We start from the raw sequence: 26,340 nt of genomic DNA, 5'->3' as shown, positions 1-26,340 counted from the left end.
ATGGCAGTGTGGAGAGGATGGGTTTACCCTCCGGGAGAGACCCCGCAGACAGTCACGAAGCATTACGGCAGGACACGTCACGTCATGAACTTTTCCCGGTGAAAGGTCACACATTCTTAGCAGCCAACTGTCTTGAGTGGATTCTACATAGAGCCTTTTCCCAGGAAAGAGGTGTTGGGAGTAGGGCTGAACGATTAGCGATTATTTCCTCCAATATTTTTAGACCACGTTGTAATCGCGCACGTTGCGGTTAGAAAATCGCGTTTTATCATATTGCGATTTTATCGCAAATGCATTAATCGTTCAGCCCTAGTTGGGAGGCAGACATTTGGGGTAGGGGAGTGATAGTTCCTTACAGAATAGGGCAATGATGTTCAAAGGCAGAGCAAAGACAGAAAAACGACGATGTGAAAATACCAGAGCTCTGGAGGTTACGACTTTGCACTGGAGAAAATCTGCTTATGTGTGAGTGCTCTGGTGTGTGTATGTGTGAGTGTGTGCAGACTTGTATGCTATAAACCTGCCCATCTTATAGCATGCAGGTGTAAGGAGGGGGATGGGGGAGGTAGAATCACAGTGAGCTTGCGTGTGTGTGTGTGTGTGTGTGTGTGTGTTTGCATGTCAGTGTTTTGCATGTGTGTGTGTACATGTAGCTGGACATATCTGTGAGGGAGATTTGTGTGTGTGTGTGTGTGTGTGTGTGTGTGTGTGTGTGGAGTGATATGTGAATGACCGAGCAGGAGAGTTACTGTAGTGTGAAAAGAGTTGGGTAGCATGTGTGCAATCCAGACACAGAGAGAGCGAGTGAGTGAGTGAGTGGTAGGAGGGAGTGTGTGTGTGTGTGTGTGTGTGGGAGGGTAGAAAAAGCAGAAATAGAGAGAGAGAGAAAGAGAAAGAGAAGGAGAAAGAGAGGGAAAATGAATGAGAAAAGATACCCCTGGTTAGCTCCCATCATCTCAGCTGCTGGTCAATTACTGCCCTGATTTAGACTGATGTCCACAGACATTGCACCTGCTGCATCTCTCTCTCACACAACAAATAGACCAGACACACACAAACATGCATGCTTGCATGCACACGCGCCAACACACACACACACACACACACACACACACACTGAGCCAAGCGTCTCTCAGCACAGAGTTGGAGGCCTCTCCCCACGCCTGACACGCTCTCTCTGTACGCTGCTTGTGTTTTTGACAGCATGAAAGGAGGATCACGACAAATTAAACTTGGCAAAAGTCGATTCCAAGTCAAAGCCAAATCCAAGAAGCACATCAAGCAACAGGGAGGCAGCGCAGCAATCACAGCCAGGCCAAGCAAAAACAACAACAACGACGAGAGAGAGAGAGAGATAGTTTCTTAGCTTCACGCTCTAGCCTGGGGTAAGTGCAACTGAGCTACCAATCTGCATCAATTTATATTCTGTCACAAAATGATACTCACTAAAACTTTAACGCTGACGTTTATTAAATGAATGGCAACATCTTGTTCCAATTTTACAAAATAGAGTTGTGACTTGGACAGAAACTCGACCCTGAGGTCAATCAAGGGATTGAAGTACCTGTAATTCTGGCTGCTCGTCAACACATCCAGGCATTTGACACATGGAGGTAATTTGGGTAATGATGAGGATTAAAAATCTCGCCAGGATGGACTACGTGAGTGTGTGTATCTGTGTGTGTCTGTTTGGGTTTGTTGATGTGTATGTGGGGCACCTTAAGTCTTCTGTTTTTATTTATGTAATTATTCCACATGCCAGTAATGATAAATAAATGTTTCTAATATTGCAATAACAGAGCCCACAGAGATCTCAAGTGATCTACATCTACAATATGAAGCTGTGGAAAAGCACAATAACGTTCATTGAGAACCTGCAGTAATAAACACACAAACACGCACACACACACACACACGCACACGCACACACAAACCCGCATGCACGCACACACACACAGCGCAGACACACACACACAAACGCAGAAGTACACACATACAACAGCTACAATCGGTCTCTTTTCAGTAGATTCTCCTGATGGCCAAAAAAATGCAGTCAATCGCAATAATAGTAATAAACAGTGAAAAGGGCACAGAGCTGACAAGTGGATGTTGACAGGTAGGCTGTATGTTCCTTTGAGACTGCTCTGATTGACAGGTCTGACAGCCAATCACACTCCAAAGGAGCAATGCTCCCAGACATCACCGTGACAACAAATAGGCCGAGGCACATCCTGGAAATGTCCCAGCCACCTCAGGCCTGTCATTCAACCGTCTGTTATAATACACAAGCTCCTCCCACACATAACACTGAGCGCACCGTGACACACACACACACACACACACACACACACACACACACTCACACACACACACACACACACACACTCACACTCACACAGTGCATACACCCCCATACATATGCTTGCTCACAAACACAGTACACGTACACACACAGTACACACACAGTACACACACAGTACACACACAGTACACACACAAACCCACCCTTGGCCCTGGTCTGGGTGCAAGGGCATACTAAGTGTCTGATGGATGACCACCTCTCCCAGCCCATCGACTTCCTTCTTCTTAATTTGGGAATGAAAGTCGAGCCTTGAGCCGTTGATCTGAACAGCACTGCCGTGGCGGCGGCATGGGCGCTCATTAGAGCCTGTAGCATCGCTAGTGCTGGCCAGATGCTGAGGCCCTTCTTAATTGGCTTTAATTAGGAGTTAACTACTACGCACCACACCCCAGTAAATCAACGAGAGAAGCAGAGCTCACAGTGGGTAAGCTGGATGACTGGATGGATGGGTGGATGGATAGTCATGTGTTTCCCCTTGAGTGAGTGCCTGTGTGTGTGTGCACAGTGCACGTTTGTGTGCACATGTGTGTGTGTGCGTGTGTGTGTGTGTGTGTGTGTACATATGTGTGTGTGTACATATGTGTGTGTGTGAGTAAGTGGTGCTGGAAGATGCACTCCAGCTGCAGACTCATACAGGATGTAGAGTGCTTCCGCCGGTCAAGCGGGCAAACTTCCACCTGTGCTGCAGTCACTGAAGCCCTAAAGGCACAGCAGAGCCAAGAGCCTACAGTATAGGCTAACGTGATAGGGACAGATTTACAATACCTCACACACACATCAGATAAATGATGACACAGACACAGACACACACACACACACACACACAAACCAGATAAATGATGACACACACATACCAAGACTAAAGAAAAGTGAGGTCCCAACAGCATCTGGGAGAATAATCACACATACAGTGCAAGCATTCCTGCATACAATACACACTTTAACTACCATAGTCCAACCACAAATACACACCCACCCACACCCACCCCCACACAACAGACCAGTACAATGGATTGAGAAAGAGCAGTGGTCAGTCACTAGTATGGTTTATACTATGTGACAAAAATGCTGAGTCAACAAATACACCAATAAAATGCAGCGTCAACAAATACACCATAAAAACACCACACACACACAAAGAGCACCCCGCAACATCTGAGTAAACAAAACTGCCACCCTGCCACAGACACACACACCGACACACACACCGACACACACACCGACACACACACCGACACACAGACACACAGACACACAGACACACACACAGAGACACACAGACACACAGACACACAGACACACAGACACACAGACACACAGACACACAGACACACAGACACACAGACACACAGACACACAGACACACAGACACACCGACACACAGACACACAGACACACAGACACACAGACACACTCTTTTCAGACAAACACAGAAAACAGAGCCAGAACAAGAGCACATTCTCTGTCAGCATATTTGAACAGTCTGGGGACAGGAGAGGAACATGTGAGGAGGGCTTCCCCACGCACAGAGAAAAATGTTCATGCATCAATAAAGAAGCCCAAAGTTCATCTTCCCATCTCAGAATGGAGGAGAGAAAGACAGAAACAGAAAGACACACTAGCAGCTAACTGCAGCGTGTAAAGGCACACACACATCTCCTTCCTCCATCCTGTAAAGGGTCTGGCTCCAGAGTTAAAGCTGGGCCACACTGCTGACTGCAGCAGACCATGGGGGCCATCACTGCTGCGGCGCTGTGTGACGCTCCTCGGCTGAACTGGTGGCCCCTCTGCCCACACACACACACACACACACACAGAGACACACACACAGAGACACACACACAGAGACACACACACACACACACAGAGCTCAACCACAAGAAACGTGTCCGGTGGTCACCAAACGGCTGTGGCCAGAGGTCTCCTGTGGGGCCCGGTGTGAGTACAGCGTGTATGATGAATCCTGGGGGAACGCCGGGCGGGAAGGAAGGAGGCGGGCAGGTTGGCACACGCAGGCGGCCACAGAGAGAGAGGGGAGGGGGGAGAAAGAGAGAGAGCGTACGACATCTGAGTGAACCCTCTAAGCCTGTGCCATGGCAGTGAGAGTTAGGGTGGAAGAGCGGCGCTCCTGTGAATATGCACTGGGGCGGAGTTAAGACAGCGTAGCAGGGGCAGCAGAGGAGGAAGAGGAGAAAAGGGAGGAAGATGATCGGCGCTGGTGGAGCTAATCTGCCCATCTGAGCGGAGGATCCCACGGCTCACGGCACTGCCACATAATTCCTCTCTTTCTCTTGCTCTCTCCATCACTCTCTTTCTCTATTGCTTTTTCGCCCTCTCTCTTTCTGCCTTTCGCTCTCTTTTTCCCGGAGACAGATAGAGATGGAATCAGGTTACTGCTGGAGATGCACAGTAGCTGCATTGTGCATGAGACTGGAGCCTTGAATGAAGGCCAAAATCTCTCACTCTCTTTCAATCTCTCTCTCGCTCTCTCTCTCCCTCGCTCTCTTCTTCTCAATTCCTCCCTCTCTTTGATTTGCTCTCTCTTTCTCTGATCCATCACGCACTCTGTCTGTTTCTGTCTTCCTCTTCATGAAAGCCAACATCACAAGCTATTCATTGGCAGAGAACTCCTTGCACTGATTGCAAAGGTTAAAACAGTTTGTTTCTGAGTGTGTGTGTGTGAGGGAGGGTGTGTGTGTGTGTGTGTGTGTGTGTGTGTGTGTGTGTGTAGTGTCAGTGTAAGATGGGTGGGGATAGTCTGGCACAGAGATGGAGGGAGACAGGGAAAGGCAAAAAGAGAGAGAGAGACAGAGAGAGAAGCTGGCTGACTGTGATTTTATAAAAGGATTGTGCAGAGAGAGAGTGTGACAGAGGGGGGAGGGAGAGGAAGAGAGAGAGAGAGAGAGAGTAGAGAGAGAGAGAGAGAGAGAGGAGAGAGAGAGGGAGGTAAAGTGCTGATGTGGCCTGTTATCAGCGTGTTAATGTTGCTGAGTGCACTAAACCCAGAGCCCAGCACATTTGAGAGTGACCCCTGCGCTGGGCTGGCCTGCTGCACAACATCCTCAGAATAACATTACGCCGTGACCCGCCACACAGGGCCCGATCACACGGCACCGCCCTGGAGCCACGCCAGCCCGGGGGACAGCAGCCATCTTTTATTAAGTCGCCATGGAGACAATCCTAGATGGCCAAGGCCAGCGTTTTTCAATTCAGTTTATCTGATGGAGGCTAACGGCAACAGCTAAGCTAATGTCTCTCCTTTTCTCTCCAGTCCACAACAGCTGGAACTGAATCCCAACATCCCAAAACGTGCCTTTTGATAACCTTCAGCGAGCAAGGTTATATAACCTCAGGATGCGTGGGAATTACTGGTCCAGGGGATTTAGGACGTGGTCAAGACACAAAACAGAAGAAGGTGATCCTCCTGCAGACGTTAGTTACCGCTAAGGTACTAAAGACTTGCTAAGCTAAGCTAAGCTAATCAAGGCCTCAGGGGGCATCAGCGGCAGCAGGGCCAGCTGCTTGAGATTAGACTGGCATCCAAATACTACAAGGGCAAACCTGCAGGGAGACAGCCACGTCATAGCAAGCACAGCCAGGGAAAAGGACACAAGTCTCAGAGGGAAAGCTTGTGGGGAGAGGAGTGCTCAGAGAGTAATACACTCGTAGGCACGGTGACGGGGGGGGGGGGTGGGGGGGCAGAGGTGGTGCTGTTAGCACTGCAGGAAGTGGCAGCTCATTTAGAACCAACCCTCCGAGGCCTGAATATTTCATGGGGAGCACCGGGTCACCGCTTGTACTTTCCACACAAGTAGTACAGTTTACACATGAAAGCGAAAGAGAGAACAGAGTAAGTATACAGACAGGTAGAGAGAGGGAAAAGAAAGAATGGGGGACAGAGAGGCACTATAACTACAAGGTTTTTGTGTCCTGCAACAACAAAATAAAGCACTTGCCCTCACAGTGCCCTATAAAGACTAATGTCCCTATGCAAAATTCAAAGCCTCATATTCAAACCGGGCTTCGCCACCCGGAGAGTGACACACACACACACACACACACACACACACACACACACACACACACACACAGAGAGAGAGAGTCCACCTACCTTCTCTTCCCATGGCAGAACAGCCCGGTGTGGATGTCAATGTATTTGGGGCTCACCCAGGGCATAGTCAGAGTCCAAATCTCACTCTCCAACACAGGATGTGCCTTCAGCAACATGATACCAAAAGCAACTTGCCAAAAAATTTAAATCAAAACTTTCTCTGCTGGTTAAGACCAATATATGTCCTCGATACCGATACCGCCGATGAACTCTCAGTACTTTGTCAAAAAGTCAAAGAACTGACCTAAGTGTCCTCTCCTGCAGTGAGGAGCTGGTTAGTCTGTGCAGGGGGAGACTGACTGACTGACTGACTGACTGACTGCTGGGCCATTCTGAGGGGAGTCCCTGCTGTAAGATTGGTTCTCAATCCATTCACAGACAGCTGGGAGAGAAGAGGAGGAGAGGAGGAGGGGGTGGCGGGGGGGGGGGGGGGGGGGGGGGGTGCAAATATTTGAGAGAGGGCCCGTTGTGCAAACGACAAGGGCTGATGCATGCCATGCCCACGCTGAGTGTTTGAAGATGTCTCAAACACACACACACTCAAACACACACACACTCACACACTCACACAACCACAGTCAGTCAGTCAGTCAAACAAATTCTAAACCAGCCAGACAAAGCTGAGGGGAGTCGGGATGGAAGACAAAACAAACACTTGGAAAAATAACAGCTGTCGTCCATGCCCCTGGCGCATCTTCAGTCGGCAAATACGGCTGCTGCAAATTCAACTCAAATTCAAATACAAACTCTCCAACACATCCCACTGCACATGAGAGCCGGGAGAAAATACCATCTCCTCTCAACACCTAGCCCCTTAGTAATTCAGCCCCAGTTAAAATTTCATTGAAACAAAAGGGATTGTTTCTTCTTTAGCTCTTGCTGGTTGTGCAGTATGTTCAGTGTAGAAGCTTCTAGTCGGTGTCAGCCCAGATGGAAACCTCCTGCAGGGTGTGTGTGTGTGTGTGTGTGTGTGTGTGTGTGTGTGTGTGTGTGTGTGTGTGTTTGTGTGTGTTTGTGTGTGTTTGTGTGTGTCGAGAAGGGACTTGTATCTGGGCTGCAGTGGTTAGCCAGCAGGCAGAGGTCAAGGAACCGCTGGCTATGAAGCACCCTCCCCTGAGCCTGACCTCCCCCATCACCCGCCTGATCTAGAGTTACACACATGGAGAGAGAATCAGAGGACGAGGGAGGGGGGGAATGACCCAATGACTCAACACACACACACACACACACTCTCTCACTCTCTCTCCCTCTTTTACAGACACAGACAATACTTTCCTTCTCTGTGTCTCTCACACACACACACACACACACACACACACACACACACACACACACACACACACACACACACACACACACACACACACACACAAACACACACACAAACATGTACACACAAACGTCCAGAGAATAAATACCATTTTCAAACACCTGCTCACTCCCACTCCCGCCCGCACGCACACAAGATGCAGGCATACCCGGACCCTATCATTCACATACTTTCACAACCACACCTTGGCCCTCACACAAACACACATACTCCCCATAACATGTGGGGACCAGATCTCTGTCCCCCAAACAACTCTCTGTGCGCTCACACGCCTCTGTATCGGAAAGCGGAGAAAAACATGCCTGTGGTCTCTCTCTTGTGGTCTATGGGAGGAAAACAGCCTCACACACAGATACACACACACAGACACCCGTAGGTATTGCAGGAATGTGGGAGTGTGTGTTTTCCAAAGAGAAGATGGACGGACAAAATGAGCAGTCACTGAGACGGACCCAGAAAGTCAGTCTTAAACACGGCCTGCAGAGACACGCTCCGACACACACACACACACACGCACACACACACAAACACACACACACGAAGCAGGTGACAGCGAAACACTGCCAAGACCTCCAACTTTAATGACTACATTTACAGACTGATACTTTACTTTGAAGTTTCTTAGCTTCTCTCCATAGTAACAAGTGCGTTTGCCCTGCTTAGACGGCCTCCAGGGATCTCCTCTCAACCCCCCCCCCCCCCCCTACCCACATCCACCTCCACCTTCCCATCCCTCCATCCTCTTTCCTTCACCTGTATCCTCCTCTCCTTGCTCCCATTTGCCTCAAGCTTCTCTCCAAAGACCCAACCTGTGTGTCGAGCACGTTTGGTAACGACGACAACTTGTCTTCATTACTAAATCAGAGGCGCAATTAGTGTCAGTGTTCCACTACAGGCGTCTCTGTGCGCAGTATGAAATCATCTCAGTGTTTCTGCGCTACGCTGGAGTACACAGCAGGCTTTCAGCATTACTTATTCATGCCGGATAAGTTTCACCAGTAAAAAAAAGGGGTGTTAAAGGGGTGCCAAAGTGTATTCTGGGATTTGTAGTTGTAGAAGAGTAGAGTCTATACTACACATCACCGCAGCAGTATAGCAGTATCCAGGTTCTTTTTGTGGATTCGTGCAGTTTTAGGATAAAACTATAAATGTGTTTTTCTCTAGACACAGTCAAACAATGACCTTGACTTAGTAATGCTGTGGTTCTCCATGTGAGCAGAAAGATTAACAGTTTTAGACCTAACCACAGAATGATGACTTGGTCATTTTCCACAACCACCAACAATTAAATCGGCCCACAAAGATAGGGACACAGCGATTATGAGAGAGAAAAAAAAGACAGCTAGAGAGAGAGAGAGAGAGAAGGAAAGGCTTTAGCAACTCCAATTTCCACCTGCACAAAAACACACCTGACTGCCATTAGCGCGCCTCTCAAAACAAAACACCCTCTCAGACCCACTGTTCACTGACAAGGGACCGCTCTCGCCACACACACACACACACACACACACACACACACACACACACACACACGGCCCCCGGTCAGCCCAGGGCCCAGTTCTCCTCCCCTCCTGATGGCTAGCATGTCTCAGTGTGTGGCCTGCGGCTGCAAGCTTCAGATGCCTGTAATCTGGCGAGGACAGGATATGATTAGGAGGGCCACATCCTGCGGCTTTTTATCACGGCTACAGAACACTGGCCGATGACATAGTGTGTGCTGGTATGACAGAGCGGTGGCGGTGGTTAGCCAGACCTCCGGCCTCTCGGGGGTGTTGTGTTTGGGGGTTCAGGCGAACTCAAACTCAAGCCAATGGAGCCTGCTCTGGGGTTTTACTGGCATTTAAGACACGCGATGAGCTCAGAGAGCTACAACACACACACACACACACACACACACACACACGCACACACACGCGCGCACACACACACACACACACACACACACACACAAACACACACAAGAGCAAGCTTGTTTTGGTGCATTCAATGGTACCTGCTGTGTCCAGTGTTGCAGAGAGTGGAACAGGGAGGAGGAGGGAGAGGTAGAAAAAAAGAGAGAGAGAGAGAGAGAGAGAGAAAGACAAAGACAGACATAGAAAGAGAGATGTGCCAATGTGAGAGAGCGCCAATGTGGAGAGTGTGGTCTGAGGCCTGCCAAATGCCAGCGTTGCATTGTGGCTCAGTCAACCGAGTGTGTGAGTGTGGCTGCATGAGTACGAGACAGAAAGAGAACAGGTAGGAGGCGCAGAAGAGGGAGAGAAACAGAGAGAGAGAGAAAATGTGTGTGTGCGTGAGACAGAGTGGGAGAGTATGTGGACAGTCTCACCCCCTCCTCCCCGTAGGCCTCGTCATGGGTCTGCCTCAGTCACACACACACACACACACACACACACACACACACACACACACACACACACACACACACACACACACACACACACACACACACTTTCTCTCTCTCTCTAAAGCCAGCACACTCACGCCATCCGCAATCAACCGGAAGACAAGCCCCCGGGCAAGGCACCACACTCACCAGGGGAACGAAGAGGACAGCCAGTGGAAGAGAAGGGGGAGGAGGAGGAGGAGGGGGAGGAGGAGGCGGTGAAAAAGAACAGAAGGTGAGGAGGTGGGGAGGATTAGACAAGAGGAATGACAGAGAGAGTAAGGGAGAAATGAACGACGAGAGGATGGAGGATAAGGGATCAGGGCAGAGGGCAGGCCTACACTGTGAAAATGAGAGGGCAAAATAAAATGGAGGGAAGGAAGGAGGGAGGGAGTAGAGAGTGACAGCGGGAGTCTGTGGAGTAGATGAGGGAGTGATGAGAACAGGAAGAGTAAGCAAAGGCTTGATTTGTGCTCTGGGTGGTTCCAAAGAGACACATTTACAACAGAGTCTCTAATAGGGAGAGTCTCTCTGACTCTCTGACTCTCTGACTCTCTGACTCTCTGACTCTCTGACTCTCTGACTCTCTGACTCTCTGACTCTCTGACTCTCTGACTCTCTGACTCTCTGTCTCTCTGTCTCTCTGTCTCTCTGTCTCTCTGTCTCTCTGTCTCTCTGACTCTCTGACTCTCTGACTCTCTGACTCTCTGACTCTCTGACTCTCTGTATCGCTCCCTCTCTCTCCCTCTCTCTCCCTCTCTCTCCCTCTCTCTCCCTCTCTCTCCCTCCCTCTCTCATTATTCAACCAAGAGAGATGCCAAGTGCAAACCCACCCAAGCAAACTTCACAGCTGAGGAAACTGTGCCGCCCATGTGAATTAATAAGTCGAACAGCATGGTAATAATATTTACATTAATCCAAACACACTCATATTTAATTGTGACATGTTTCTGGAGGCCTTGCAGGCAAACGAGAGCTTTTAAAGACATGCAGGCAGAAGGAGAGGGGTGTCTAATGTCCGCCAGAGCTGGGTGTGAGAGCAGTGGAGAGTGTTTGGCAACTCTGTGCTTTAGGCACCGGCACGGGTCTGAGCATCATCAAAGGCTGCCGCGCTTGCAGCGCCCGCAGCTCCGCCACATGTGCCAGTTTTCAGAGGAAACAACAGAGCGGGTGAGTAAACAAAACAAGCGTCTTCTCTGATTCGTTTGGCTTCGGCGACGCCACCGTTTTCAAATCGGCCAGACCGAGAATAGTCGTCAGCTCTAGCGGTTTTCTGAAAGCCCCTTGGAGGAACCTTCCAGATTAACGATGAAATAAAGTTTTTTTTCTTCTTTCTTTTTTTTTGGAAAAGAAGTTGCTTGCCTCAGAGCAAACCGAGTGAGAAGAGAAAAAGAGATAGAGAGAGAGAGAGAAAGAGAGAGTTGAGTAGAAAGAGAGCTCAATCGCTCGGAGTGCAGCTCTCTTGCGGCGCGCGTTAAATCCAGTCAGAGTTCTCGCTCTTCGTTCGGCACCCAGCTGCTGAGGCGTGAGGCTGCGCCGAATCTCTGCTGGAGCTCCGATGCCGCTGATAGTGGTGCGAGCAAGAGATTATCTCCCTCCCCCTGCCCCACTCTCTTCTCTCTCCTCAGGAATCGCTATTCCAGACAGGAAGCAGAGCCCCCCCCCCTGGGATCAGCCCCAAACAACTCTGTTCTGCTTTGCTCTTAAGTGGATACTAAGATATTTCTCTGGGCCTGTATTTTTTTACTCTCAATAAATAAATAAGGGGAAAATGTGAGAGGATAAGGAAAATGCAAAAAAGAAAATAGCTCTCACACACACAAGCGAACACTCACAAACACACACACACACAGTCTTCTAAGATTAAGCATTCTGGGGACTTGGTGAGGTCGGTAATTGAGTGAACTGCACGGGCATTAAGACCAAGACTCAGTTTTTACAGTAAGAGAACAGCCTGACAATATCTGCTTTTACGCAGCTCAATTTGCAGTCACTATCTGGCATCCCACAAGGCTCCTTTATTATTGGCTAAGCTGCAGACGGTCATAGGGTCAGATTTACTAGACTGCTACAAATCTCTGCTACACATCTTTGGATTTCTTTGAGCACTCCGTTCTCTGGCTATCCGTCTCAGTCATCCTCTAGAGGCAGTTAGGGCCCAGGCCAGTTTTGCACAAGATTGGTTCTTGAAAAAAATTGGTTCTTGAAATCCCTCCGTGAAAAACGTCAGATACCTGCCACACTCGCCTGCGCAAACAGGTCCAGCAGTCGGGAGCCAGGTGCGACATTCCACTCACGGTCGAGTCAAGGTCGTTAAGACGCATGTGTGATTTAAACACCACAGCGGAGGTGTGTGTGTGTTTGTGTGTGTGTTTGTGTGTTGTGTGTGGGAGGGGAGAGTAAATGATGCAAAATATCCTCCTCCGTGCCCAGTCCACAGACTCAAACTATAACTGATTTACACACGGCAACGACTCGGCCGTGGTGATCAGGGCTCCCTCAGAAAGAGCCGCCACTGCAGGCGGAATGCACGCTGTGTGACTCGGCCATCGTTTAAAGATGCGTTTCATTTTCTGCGGGCGGAGTAAACACAATAAAGCCTGATGAGTTGTTTGGCAGCCTAGACACACACACACACATACACACACACATACGCACACACACTAGTGTTTAGATGAGGGCAGGGGACCATCACAACACAGCCTCCTCACACAAAGTGGAGGTCAGTGAAAACTGCCATTACATCAATGCATTAACAGCGTAATGGTTTATCACAACTAATTCAGAAACAAATAAAGCACCAATATTTTCGTTTTGAAAAGACGCTCAAAATCATATCTGGATGTTGACAAATATCATAAAAGTCTTCTGTATGCCACACTCTTTCAACAGCTGGTGCAGCCTTCCAGAGACCTCCTGAAGTGCCTCATTGAGCTTCAGCTCTTCAACCAATCAAAATTGTTGTCAGTCAAATAAGTGGCCACAGGTAAAGGGTGACACAGATGAGCTCAATGGGAGAGAGGAGCAGAAAGCTTAGAAATGGAGCAACATGGAAAGGATCCATATAGAGACACACGTGAGTCACCTCAATAATTGTAGAAAATGACTGTTTGTCTTTTTCCGGTCCCTGATGTAGCACCCCACTCAGTGCCCGTTCGATTATCGAAGTGAGGTGCTATCATTTGAGAGCCCACTTTAGCACCACACTGTAGGCCAATCGACTACACTGACGGTACAAACAGCCGTTTTCTACAATTTCTTAACAGTCATTGAGGTTTGTACGGGTTTTTTTCGTGTTGTCAGACCCTTATAAAAACATTTATCAACCTGTCAGTGGCGAACACAAGTGGTTTACTTTGACGTGCTGGCTTGCCTCATACAAGTCATTTATAGGCGTTTTGCAGTGGCTGGTTTTACCTTTGGAACTCAATACTTCATCGATTTTGATAGGTAATTGCCCTTAATAAATGTTTGGATCCAAAACGATCAACAAAAAGGGCAAATCCGGAAGTTTCCCTTTAATGTTTTCTCAAAGGTTCAAAGGTCATCTCTTCTCATGTGTCACTTCAGAAACAGCTGAGTTATCCCTGTTGCATCCTTTCCAGCCCACACACACACACACACACACACACACACACACACACACACACACACACACACACACACACACACACACACACACACACACACACACACACACACACACACACACACACACACACACACACACACACACACACACACACACACACACACCCCTTCTCTCCTTCCCGTCATAATCCCGCCACAATCAATACTGTCCCGCCTAGACGCGTCAGTTCAGCATTTCCTCACATATAGATTTCCAAGAACATGTGGTACCTGCATGTTCAATGTTGTAACCTACTGACATATATACTTCCATGAGCACACATTTAACACAACCAATTCTTATTTACCTCCAGTACACAGTCCACAGGGGAAAAACAAACAACCAGCTCAATAAATAAAAGCACCCTAACCTACATTCCCTCATTTCTGACCAACTAAGAAAACCGAGAGAAAGCCTCAACATGCAGTGAATCAGACTGAAACAAACCCAAAAATAAGACGCTTGTGTAACACCAGAGGCTTCAGTGATCAGCGTAGCGGCACTGACCAATGATGTAAGCCCTTGCGGCCGAGGACACAGGCAGCGAGAAGCACCGCTCAGGCGAGGAGTCATCAGTCCCAGTGGAGCAGAATAACATGGCCCCCAAAAAAGGGCTGTGGAGATACAAGAGGACTGAAAAGGTGTCCGCTTGATCAATGGCATGATCTGTAGTGATTTTCTGCCCACATTTATATGAACAGGCAGGTCTGTCATGATATTAGATATAAGGCTAGGCTAGGCTAGGCTATAAACCCATATTAAACGGTCTATTAAGACAGCTAAAGAAATACTGTGTGATGTAATATTATCAGTTTTATCAGTTCCAATAAATTGTGGCTATGTGCTGTTGTCATGGGAATTCACTAATTGCTGATGTCATGCAGTCTGTATTTTAAATCTTCGACTGGCATGTGTGATCTCATTCACAGGACAGGGATGGGGTGGGGGGGGGGGGGGGGGGGGGGGGGGGGGCAGAGAAATGTGTTTCAGTTATTTGAGTATTACTCATCACTATTACAGTTCTGTCACAACCTGTCAGCATGTAAAAACATGTTGTGCTAACAAAGACAAATATCCTGTGACAAAATTTCATGAGAAGCTCATAACATTTCAGGGAGTCTCAGTACAGATATCTGAGGTACAAAGCTCAGAGGTATTTTTTTTTAAAGCAAGGGGTGTAACAAATAAAATAAGAAGTTCACAGACCATCTGCGGTTGTTTTTTCATCGTATCAGTTTGCCAATAAATCATCATTGTTTACCATCTGGGCAATCTGAGTCACTGTAATAGTTTGATCCCTTCCCAACTGAATATTCCCTCAATTGTTTTCAGACGCTCGGTGAATAGAAATACCAGTCAAAAAAAGGTCAGGAAAGGAAAGAAAAAAAAACCCTCTGTTTTGACAGCGATGCTTTGGCCTATTAGGGCGGAAAGGCTTGGGGACATCAATGGAATGTTTTCAAGAAAAGCCATGATGGCGTCCTCTACCGCCATTGCTGGGCTTTTCTGTGATAACACACATCGTGTACTTTCACTTCCCCGGACAAATGGGAACGTCCACTCTCTCCGCCAGCATTCCCACCAATGACGAAATACTTCTTTCCCGCCTCAAAGCAAAACAAAACATTTTTTCAGGTCAAGGCTAAGGGTGATTCAGCTGTGCCTCGCTGCATAGCTAAAACGGACGGAAGTAGTTACCTAGGAAATTCAGCCTGCTTGATCTGGCCTTTCCAAGCAGGCTTCAGTGTACTATGGCAGGGAGAGAGGAAATGACTTGGACTTCAAGGCCCACCATGAAGCGAGAAATAAAAAGAAAGAAAGAGGGGGGGGGGGGGCAGGACGGGGGGAGGGAAAGATCCAGAAATACCACATGCTACCCCTCAGCAGCTTTCTTTTCGCACTGAATTGACCCCCACTCATAAGCCATGGTGTGTGAGGGACAGGGAATGTTTGTCTGTACACAAATACGAGGGGGGGGCGTCCATAGGTAGCAAGTCACATCCATCTCAGCAAAGCTGGCATTGGAGGGTACCACACCATCTGGCTGTATCAGCCATGCCTCACGTTTCAAATTTAAGGGTTTTGTGACAAGTATTATTGTACAGTTGCCATGGTATTTACTATTAAGTTTTAAGCTTTATGGCTAACTATACTCTTCCTTAGTGCAATGTTAAGACTATATTTGAGTAATAAACAGATATTAATAATAGAAAATAAAAAAAATCCCAGTATTAACATAAATATATTGGACTGACGTTACCGAGCCACATAAAAATTATTAAGCCTCGAGGACCAAATAGTAAAATGTAGTATTTTATCTGTCCACCTATTGGTGGATTTTCCAATTCTGATGGGACAGCGATGCAGCCACATGTACAACCAGACCTCAGGGGAGTGAGCCTGCTTGCCATCCGAGTCTTCCCACCCGCAAACCCTGTCCTGATACGGCTGATCATGGGATTACGGGGGAAGAACAATTGAGTTCCACAGTGCACAAGCACGCGTTCCAGTTTGGCTGATAACATACTCCTGACTGACGGACTCGGTGCAATTTAAGAGAATTTCATTAATCTGCCAGACAAGGCCCTACATTGAATCTCTCTGCGACCCATTCAGAGGAATTACAGCTGCACACTGACACAGCACATAAGCAACTACAAAGCCTGCCTCAACGATTGCACTCGATTCGCTTTGAAAGGCCTGACGCGATAGCTTGCTCCTCTTGTAAAAAGAAAGGAACAAGGGTACTTTTTTTTTCTACCCCCTTTTAAAAAGTTCACTCGAGGAAAGAAAAACAGATCAAAAGAAACAGGTCCGGAGTAATTTCAAGGAAACAAGCCTGGTGTTTTGATCATAATGCTGCAGAACAAAAGGTAAGCGAAGCAAAGGTGCACGCTGTCTTTTCAGTCCGACTGAAGAGGCCCATCCACTCGGAGGCACTACATCAGAATAACTAGCAAAGCCGTCCTGATTAATTCAGCTCCGCTTTCCTGCTTCGGCCAACATTAGCTGAAATTAGCCTCGTGGACCCACTCTGGTGAGTGAGCTGGATGAACATTTAGTCAGGGCTTTCAGAACAAGCCCCTAGAGGTTGAAGACAGTACTACAGGGGAGTTCCGACTTGACTAGGTTACAAACAACAGTTCAACAGATTCAACAGTTCCAGAAATACAAGACACCTTCCGACAGGGGCAAAGTAGAGTCAAAAGCCATACTTTACGTTCTCTCATTTTCCAGCACATTTTTTTGAGTACCCTGTGAACACAGAAATAACTGACTTAAAAGGAGGTCTACACACCTCTTTATACTCCCAGTGCCCATTCTGAGAGGACCCCCCCCTTCCCTAATTTCCCCTCTTTAAATTACGATATTATCGCATCCACCACTTCAGAAAAGCAGAATAATGGCCAAAGCTGTGTGAGGCGGTCTTTACGGTCAAAAGGAGCAATTTTAGCATTCTGATCATGCCACAAAAGCAATCAACCAGCGTCTGCCTGTGTCGCCAGCGAAGCAGAGGGGTTGGTGACCTGAAAAGGGCAGTCGCCGCACAGAGGCGCTCACCAAACTGAGATACCAGCCAACGGGTCCAATTGTCTCTTTCTCAGGAAAAAAGGGGGCTAAGAGGAGATGCAGGCTAAACGAAAAGAACCAAAAGGTTCACTTCCTTTCCTCGGTACTGGCGACATAAGAGCTGAAGTCGTAGCACGCAAAATGAGGGAGCGCCCGCAATATTATTAGTGCTGTAGCGATGCGTCGATGACGTCGACGCGTCGATTTCAAAATTACGTCGACGCCATATTTTTACGTCGACGCTTCGCCACATACATGTGGTTGACCCAAACAGAAACAAACATTGCGCAAGGACTGAGAGAGCAGAAACCCAGGGAATTGCTTGGCGCCATTAGTTGATATTGGCGATCTAACGTAATGAATCATGATACATACTATAAGCTGACCAACACCATGACTTAGCTCTCTGTGCCGTTTGTTCATGCTTAGTTGCCGTGTTCTGCAGCCGTAAGTTAACGTTAACTAAACTGACACACTAGTAGCTAGCTAACGTTAACTACTAGCAACCAAGCACGAACAAACTGCACGGAGAGCTATAGTTTGCTAGCACCACCGAAGTGCGCAGAGCTCAAGCTACACAACACACTGAACAAACGTTAAATTAATGTAACCAACGTTACTTATTGTCCCCTTCACGAGAGACAATGGGGTGCGTTTCTATCTCCATTCTCAAACGCACCCTATTGTCTCGTATTTAACGTTTGTTCAGTGTGTTGTGTAGCTTGAGCTCTGCGCACTTCGGTGGTGCTAGCTAACTATCTTCTTAGCTCTCCGTGCAGTTTGTTCGTGCTTGGTTGCTAGTAGTTACGTTAGCTAGCTACTATAGCGGCAGCGGCTAGACAGCTGTGTCAGTTTGGTAAACGTTAACTTACGGCTGCAGAACACGCCAACCAAGCACCAACAAACGGCACAGAGAGCTAACTCATGCTGTGGTCATTTACGAGTCAAACACATAACATTTGACTAACGTTGGCCAGCTTGTAGTATGAATCATAATTCACCACCACGTTAGATCGCCAATGTCAACTAATGCAGCCAAGCAATGTCCAGGACAGGGCTGCACATAAGGTGGTGCGCAGTGCTCATCAATGAATGAATGTTTTTATAAGCACTGAAAACATTTAAATTAATGAGCACCACATCCAAATGTGATGGGGCTCATTTGAGTACCAAACATTTTTACTGTGAACTCTAGATAAACATGAAATGCATTGTTGGACTTTTGCTGTGCAAAACGGTGCTCATTAAAGTATATTATTAAGATTTTTTGGGGTATTTATTTGAGATACATTATGGTTTTAATCGAGCAACAGAAAAATAATCGTTAGACTAATCGTCCAATTAGTCGTTAGATTAGTCGACTATTCGATAAAATAATCGCCAGATTAATCGTTTTGAAAATAATCGTTTACCCCCAGCCCTAAATATTATGCTACAATGTTTCACTTTTCACAGCGAACACGTTTCCTATTTGTGTTCAGTTTCAGTCATGTATTCGTATACTAAATATCAAGTACATACTTCATTCTCTGGAGCATTCCGTGGGAATTACTCTGTTGTGTTCTTGACATGAAGCAGCCCTGACACCATGCATTTTCCATTTCATATGGTTTCTATATTGTGTTCCGTCTACATGTCTTTGCTTCACTTGTAGGAGTGGGTAACCTAACGTAGGTTTTAAAGATTTGTTACCTCTTCAACTGGAAATTGAAGTCTTTTTTTCCCATGTTTCGGGATTGTTATTATCGAACTCCATGTGGTTAAATATGACTGGTACATTTGCGGCAGTGTTCGGAGGGAGAAAGAGAGAGAGAAAGAAAGAGAGAGAGCGAGAGAGAGAGAGAGAGAGAGAGCAAGGGAAAGAGAGTGAGAGAGAGCGAGAGCTCACCAGGGCAGGCCAGGCTGTTTCATCACGGAGATGAGATGAATAAATATTTGATCAGTGCTGCGTGAGGATCCTATGCTGTCATCTTTGTGTAATTGTGTGGAACAAAAAGTACCATTTCAGCACGTTTTTTCACCTCCGCAAAGCCTCAGCTGGTTACGCTCTGCCTGGGGTAAGACCAAAGCGGCACGCACACTTGGGTATCTCCCAAGGCAAGCGTATTTCTCAAGGCCTGCCCCGCCCCATTCACAACTCAGGCAGGTTAGGTAAGTGGGCTGTTCGTGTATTCTGTTGTTTGCAGAGCACATGAATCAGTGGTCTAATGGGTCAGGTTGGCTAACAAAATGTCACCGGTCCAAAATGGTAGTGTGGTCACTTGATGACAAGTGTGTTGTGTCCTTGGAAAAGGCACTTTATCAGAATTGTCTCTAAATCTCTAAAGCTGTAAATGGGTACTCTTTCTGTCGGGGGTTCACCTGCAGAGGACTGGAGTATCCAGGGGGAGGTTATGACTCATCTTGCACCATGGAAACCAGGTGTAAGCACCAGTCTTGTGGCCTTCACAGCTGGGGAAGGATTAACCTCAGTGCAAATTTGTGGCAGATCCTCCTTTTTTCTACTTGGGTAGACTAGGGGAACACAGACTTAAGAGGCCCCATTGGTGTTCATTCTATTCATTCATTGACAGAAAAAAGTCTGGTGTTATAAAAAGTAAAAAAAGATATAGCTGTAATAGATCCCGACATAATGATGAAATTATCTCACATTCTTATGAATTAAATTACAAAACACAGACTACAGGAAATACAGGATGGTTTTCTTGAAATTTCATCATGTGATTTTGAAACCTTTTTTGTTTTGTTTCGGTTTCAGTCTACCTTCTGGCTGCACATTAAAAATGAAACTTAAAAAAAAGAACATCTCCAGGCATACAATCAGCCTTGTCACACAGTCTCTCAGTTCTCCATAAGAGCAACAAGACCTTACATCCACTCACTGTGGTGTTTCTTTTTGTCCTTTTTTGGGGGGTGGAGAGGAGCACAACTGAAATACAATGGAATGGATACTGCACATGAACAACATGGCACCCGAGGTGAATGTCGTGGCATCTTGTCAATTAGAAAGCCCAGGGCACCAACACGTGGCCCTAGGAGTCACAGCCCTGTCAAGCTCAGTGGGTCTCGTCACTTCCCACCTTCTAACCGTGGCTGGGGGTTGTAGTGTGGAGAGGAGAGGAGAGGAGAGGAGAGGAGCGGAGAGGAGCGGAGAGGGGAGGAGCGGAGAGGAGAAGAGAGTAGAGGAGAGGGGAGGAATGAAGAGGAGAAGAGAGGAGAGGAGAGGGGAGGGGAGGGGAGGGGAGGAGAGGAGCTTGTGTTGCGGCAGACAGCAGCGGCGGCTTCTCCGCTCATGTGGGTCACTGTCTCCCAAGCTCAATCATAAGAGTGCAACTGACACAGACTTCCACTGACCTCATTACCCTCATCACGCTTTAAGAAGGAAAAAAAGAGGACATTTAAAAAAAACAGCATGGCGTGCATGTGCAAAATACAAACACACACACACACACACACACACACACACACACACACACACACACACACACACACACTCATAAACTGATAGACAGATGCACACACACTCACACACAATTACCCAAACACCTGCAGGTCACCACTGGTGCAAGCTAACAGCAGTTAGCTGCACGCCTCCTTTTGAGAGCCTGAGGGGACACACCACAATATGGATGCCACTGACTCTTTCTTATTCATCACAAATTTTTTCAGCGAAGACACACAAAACAACCCCACATGAATAGAGGTCAGTAGGCAGTGGGCCGGCACTGGTTCTCCCCAAAGGAGTCCAGATAAAAGGGCCACAGCAGGGAGAGACCTGAGGCGGCAGCCATGTCAGTTAGATGCCATCATTCTTCCTGCCCAACAAAAGACGGCCGTAAAACGTGGAGGTCAACAGATTTTTCCACACATTTTTGTCCTAATAAGTGTGACGTGTGTTTTCTCATGGCCTGGCACAGGTCAACTCATTCCATCTCAGCACTGGCTAGACACTTGGTTACAAAAAAAAAATGTCTGTCCCATACATTGGGCCAGTTGCTACGAACAAAACAAATTGCAGATACAGATACTGCTTGTCAGCTGGTACTCCTTACTAATTATTGCATTTGCACACCACTTGCTACATTGACGAAGGTTAACACTTTAATGAGTATGACATGTACTATCTGAGCATATTTTTTCCACCATCTAACAATGTATGAGGGGTGCTGAAATTTGGGAAATAAAGTACACAGCCAACTGAGAGGGCCACTTTAAAATATGAAACAGCAGTTGTGTACAGAAATGCCCATTTTGACCACGTGCTGTGTTTCCCCCTTATCTGTGTACTGCTCTTGTTGAAAAATTCTTTAGTACAACCTTAACAATACTCCTCCTACTCTTATCTGGTCCAGTTTCTTCTAATCTAAGTGTTATCTATATTTCATTTGTTTTGCAATGACCAACTGCCAATACCGATTTTGATCAGCAATACCGAAAAGACATGACCAAAAATAAAAATCCAATGCTTGGCAAGCCTTCAGAATTATGAGCCTATGCTAGATAATGGTTTGGCCAGAACAGCATGATCATAATCCCATCACTGAAGGGTCACTGCTGAATTACTGCAACAAAACAGCTTGAATTTACAGACTACGGGGCTGTGGACATGCAAGACCCCATCACGCCCAAAGTTTTACAATGTGGAGCCAAAAACGAATGCTTGACTGAAATGCAATGGCCGCTGTGCTTAGTCACGTCACACAACTATGTCTCTCTCTCTCACACTCACACACACACACACACACACACAAACACACACACTAACAAACACACATACATACACCACAAAAAAAGAAATCCATCTCCGCAGAGATGCCATCTGTCATTGGCAGTAAGTCCTCCCAGTGACACACAAATTACAGTACACATCCATGTCCTGGTCATTTAAAACATCTGTCCCTCTGTGCACACACACACATACACACACACACACACACACACACACACACACATATACTACGCGCACACATACTACGCGCACACATACTACGCACACACACATACTAGGCGCACACACACACACACACGTCTCAGAAGAGATCTCACTTGCCACGAACGCAAATGTTCTGGTGTGCAGCGAATCTACGCATTTACCAGATGACATTTCTCCCTTAGGTATTGACTAATTGCTTTTCCTTCAGCCCCATTGCAGCACACTTGGGGTTTTACCCTGATTCTGCCTCAAACTGACTTCATTGTGTCGATCTCCAATTGTCACTCTATGCTGCCGACAGGCAGGAAGGACTTAATCACACGCCATCTCTAGGCAACATCATGACTGATGCTGTTAAAAGAAACGTAAGCCCTAACAAGTGCCCACTGACAAGTCACTGGCAGACTGTGATAACAAACAATTATGACTGACTAGCTGGCTTCCTTCCACACATAAATTACACATTACACATTTCAATTATTCCTTTCGGGAAAAATAGATGGGGGAAAAACTTAAATCCAGAAAAGCAACCTAGGGAGTCAAATGACTTGAGGGTGCCTGTGTGTGTATGTGAGGGGGGTGTGTGTGTGTGTGTGTGTGTGTGTGTGTGTGTGTGTGTGAGAGAGAGAGAGAGCTAGCTGCTGTGAGAGACAGCCAGTCTGCGGGGCTGTGAGGAAGCTGGACTGGGGAGAAGTTCCAAAACAGAGAGACGAGAGGCGAGGCACAAATCTGCCCGTCACGCCAAAACTGGGATAATCCCTCATACCCCCTGCCCCGTAGCAGTTGGCGGTGAGCATGCGCGTGCACACACACGTGCACACACACACACACACATACACACACACACACACATACATACATACATACAAACACACACACACACACACCAATGTCCCCATCCTTAACAGAGCCTCAGTTTAAGAGAGAGTATAGCCTGGAGGATGAGTGTGTCTCCCTGCATTGAAGATCTTAATGGAGCCTTTCCTCCTCCTAGTGCTCCCCTAGCTCCTCCTCTCTCTCTCTCTCTCTCTCTGTCCTTCTCTTTCTCTTTCTCTTTCTCCACTCCTCCTCCTCACACCAGCTAAGATGCCTCAGGGTGGATGCTGCACTAGAGCGAGGATCACTGATTCAGATGGGGGCCATGCCACACGCAGACAAACAGGATTTGTGTCAGCAGTGTGCGCGTGTGTGTGTGTGTGTGTGTGTGTGTGTGTGTGTGTGTGTGTGTGTGTGTGTGTCATTCAGGCTTCTGTTCTCCAAAGGCCAGATTAAATCCTGCGCCAATCCGCTGAGACCCCGGTCCATGCTGATTAAAACATACAGAGCCACTAGTCAAAAAAGATGCTCTCCCTCTCCCTTCTTCTACACCCCCCCCCCCCCCCCCCCCCCAAACCACCCTCCCCTTTCCCCTGTGGTCCCCAAGCAAAGCTGCTCTAAATTTAGTCCTGCATAATCTACACGCATGTGAGGGGTATATTTCCATAAAAGATTCTAAATAAGGATTAGTCCCATTTCATTTGTTTTGCTTTTGTTTTCATGCAGGGCTGCCCTGCTAATCTCTGACCAAATTAAAAGCGGAACTTGGGCTCAAAACAAGCTCCCTGTGATCTACCCTTGTATTCTGACAGTGCCAGTCACTACAACATACTGTAACGCTACTGTGAGTGTGAGTGTGAGCATGCAAAAGGCCACATGCAGTTGTATTGCAAGTATGTATCTTTGCACACAGGTGCATTTGGCTGTTTCCCACTCAGGTTTTAACAGCAGCTATGGCATGTGGACCATTAGTGGGAAACTGGTTTTGTTTCCCTGGGATTTCTGGAAGCCTTCTGACTTGCAGAGACAAGACTGAACACACCCCTCTGTCACAAGACTGCCATTAAAAAGTCACAGAACTGGCAGAGAGCGTTTAAAACACCAATGTGTTCATATACAACGAAAATATGCTGTTAGTGACCAAAATCGGACAGTGTGCCTTAAAACACGACGGGTCATTTAATTTTATATTATTTAAAAGCGACAGTGAAAAACCACTGGATTTCCACAGAAACTGCCTCTCTCAAAATTCTTTATTTTCCTCAATATCACTCAAAGAAACATGCAGATGATCAAGAGAGAGTTCACTGACAGATAGCTGCATATCAGAAGGACCACTGAAAGAACAGCATCTCCTGCAGGGCTGAATTCATCCCTGTCGAACTGAATAAGTATGAGGCGAAATGGGAGCCATGACAGAGGTTAATACCCATCAGTGTCACAGTAATCTTCCCCAAAGTCTCACAGGGCATTCGAGTTTCAACGATGACTCCACTATAAATGGTCTCAACATCATCGTTAGGATATTTGTGCTAGGCTAAAAGCGTAGGCTAGAAGCCGGTCTCTGAAACAACATTGCAGCCTATAGGCTAGACTACCCATTATTACTGGGTGAAATTTAATAGAGGCCCTCGTTGAATCTCAGCCTTCCCTCGTAAAATGTGCTTTAATGACTAAATCAAATAGCAAAAGACAAAGTAAATGTATACATTGCCAGGTGTGGTTATAGAAGTCTGCAAAACCTTTAAACTGCCACATGTCAGCCCAGCATGCTGGGTTTGGCTGTCCAGATTAGTGACGAGAATAGATTCTTGGTTGAAGAGCGCCAAATCAATAGTTTTCTGTCTCTCAATAGAGACTCAGTCACTGCACCACTGAGGGCATTTTTCATGCAAGGCTGAGTTATCAACCGAGACACACCATGACAAACTGACATCTACCCAGTCGCTTAGACTAGAGACAACCATCGGGTAGTGACATCTACCCACACCGGAGCGACACATATAGGATTAATTAATAGTTACAGCCTGCACACCATAACGCCACAAAAGCAATATTGTAACAATTAAGCAACGTGACACTTACTTTCCAATGACCTCGCACAGCTCGTACACATCTTCAAAGAGAACGTCGTCGTCGGCCATGGTCCAACCAGACTGGGGAAAATATTCCCCCAAATCCGAACACAACGGTTGGTTGTATCAGAGCAAGACAACGATCACAATAAAAATTGTCTGATGAAGCAACTTCTGATCTTCCCGTGGGCAACGAAGGTATCTCCGAACAATCGCTCCGAAATCTTCCAAAATTCCAATGGGCGGAATATTTTTTCCCAACCCGTCCGTGAATGCTTCAGATGAGGACCAAGGCAGCCAGCAAGCGCTTAGTCCGTTTGAGACTCTTCGGCCCCACCTTCTCCTTGTTTCCCGGCTCCCTAATCCTTCGCTCTGAGCCCTACAAACTGTGATATTCAAACGTAATTAACGACTAGTTTACGCGTCGAACGCTCATCCGATGTTATTGTAGCCTATGCGTACCTTACCTAAGGGTTGCTAAATCCTGCAACCGCTATAACTGGCTGGTTATACCGACATACAGTTAGCTGCTTAGCTAACAAGCAAAATCTATTTGTTTTCACTGGCAAACGTGATTACTGTAATGAGGACATTACAAAGGTTTGATGTCCCATTAACGCTCTTGATAAATGAAAGGAGACGCCAAATTACGCCCTAGGTAAAGGCGCTCATTTTGGTCTTCTTCGTGTGGTTCAGGTGGGGTGCCTTTCTCCGCTGCAAGAAATGGAACTCAAAGGCTTGCTGTATCTCCGATTCACCGTTGCTCTAGTTTTCCTCCGTCACTCCTATGCTTGTTCCAGCTTCCAGAAAAGCCAAGCTCCTCCCTCTCAAGGTTATGAAACTGGCATGCACAACGCCATAATGGCTCCAGCACATAGCTCGTACTCAGTGTGCTAGGCTAGGCGAAAACTGCCGTTTGAGCCAACATGACGGATTCGATGGCTGCCGACTTTCGTTTCAAACAGCAGTTTCCTAATTCATTTTCAATGAGCACAAGTCATTCGCACACCAATCCGCGGTGTCTACGACAGTCCAGAGCGCACGCGTAGCTCAATCAAACCCCATCAGCTGATTAAGGATTTTTATTCTCAAATCCAATTCATGTTCCTACCGCCTTCAACCCACACAT

General features: G+C 47.1%; 1 protein-coding gene across 17 annotated transcripts in view; it reads right to left on the bottom strand.

Moving 5' to 3' along the window:
* The window catches only part of caska (calcium/calmodulin-dependent serine protein kinase a), a 190,068-nt gene extending 164,148 nt beyond the window's left edge, over window positions 1-25,920 (bottom strand). For all 17 annotated transcript variants that reach the window (XM_080838940.1, XM_080838955.1, XM_080838950.1 and 14 more), the window contains exon 1: window positions 25,222-25,920. In XM_080838940.1, the coding sequence (XP_080695066.1) occupies window positions 25,222-25,280 (59 nt within the window). In that variant the 5' untranslated portion in view covers window positions 25,281-25,920. The remainder of the gene's footprint in view (window positions 1-25,221) is intronic.
* Window positions 25,921-26,340: the final 420 nt, after the last annotated feature.

This window comes from Sprattus sprattus, assembly GCF_963457725.1.
Source record: "Sprattus sprattus genome assembly, chromosome: 5".
NCBI lineage: Eukaryota > Metazoa > Chordata > Actinopteri > Clupeiformes > Clupeidae > Sprattus > Sprattus sprattus.
Note: the sequence above shows the minus strand (reverse complement) of the source record. Positions and strands in the feature narration are given on the sequence as shown.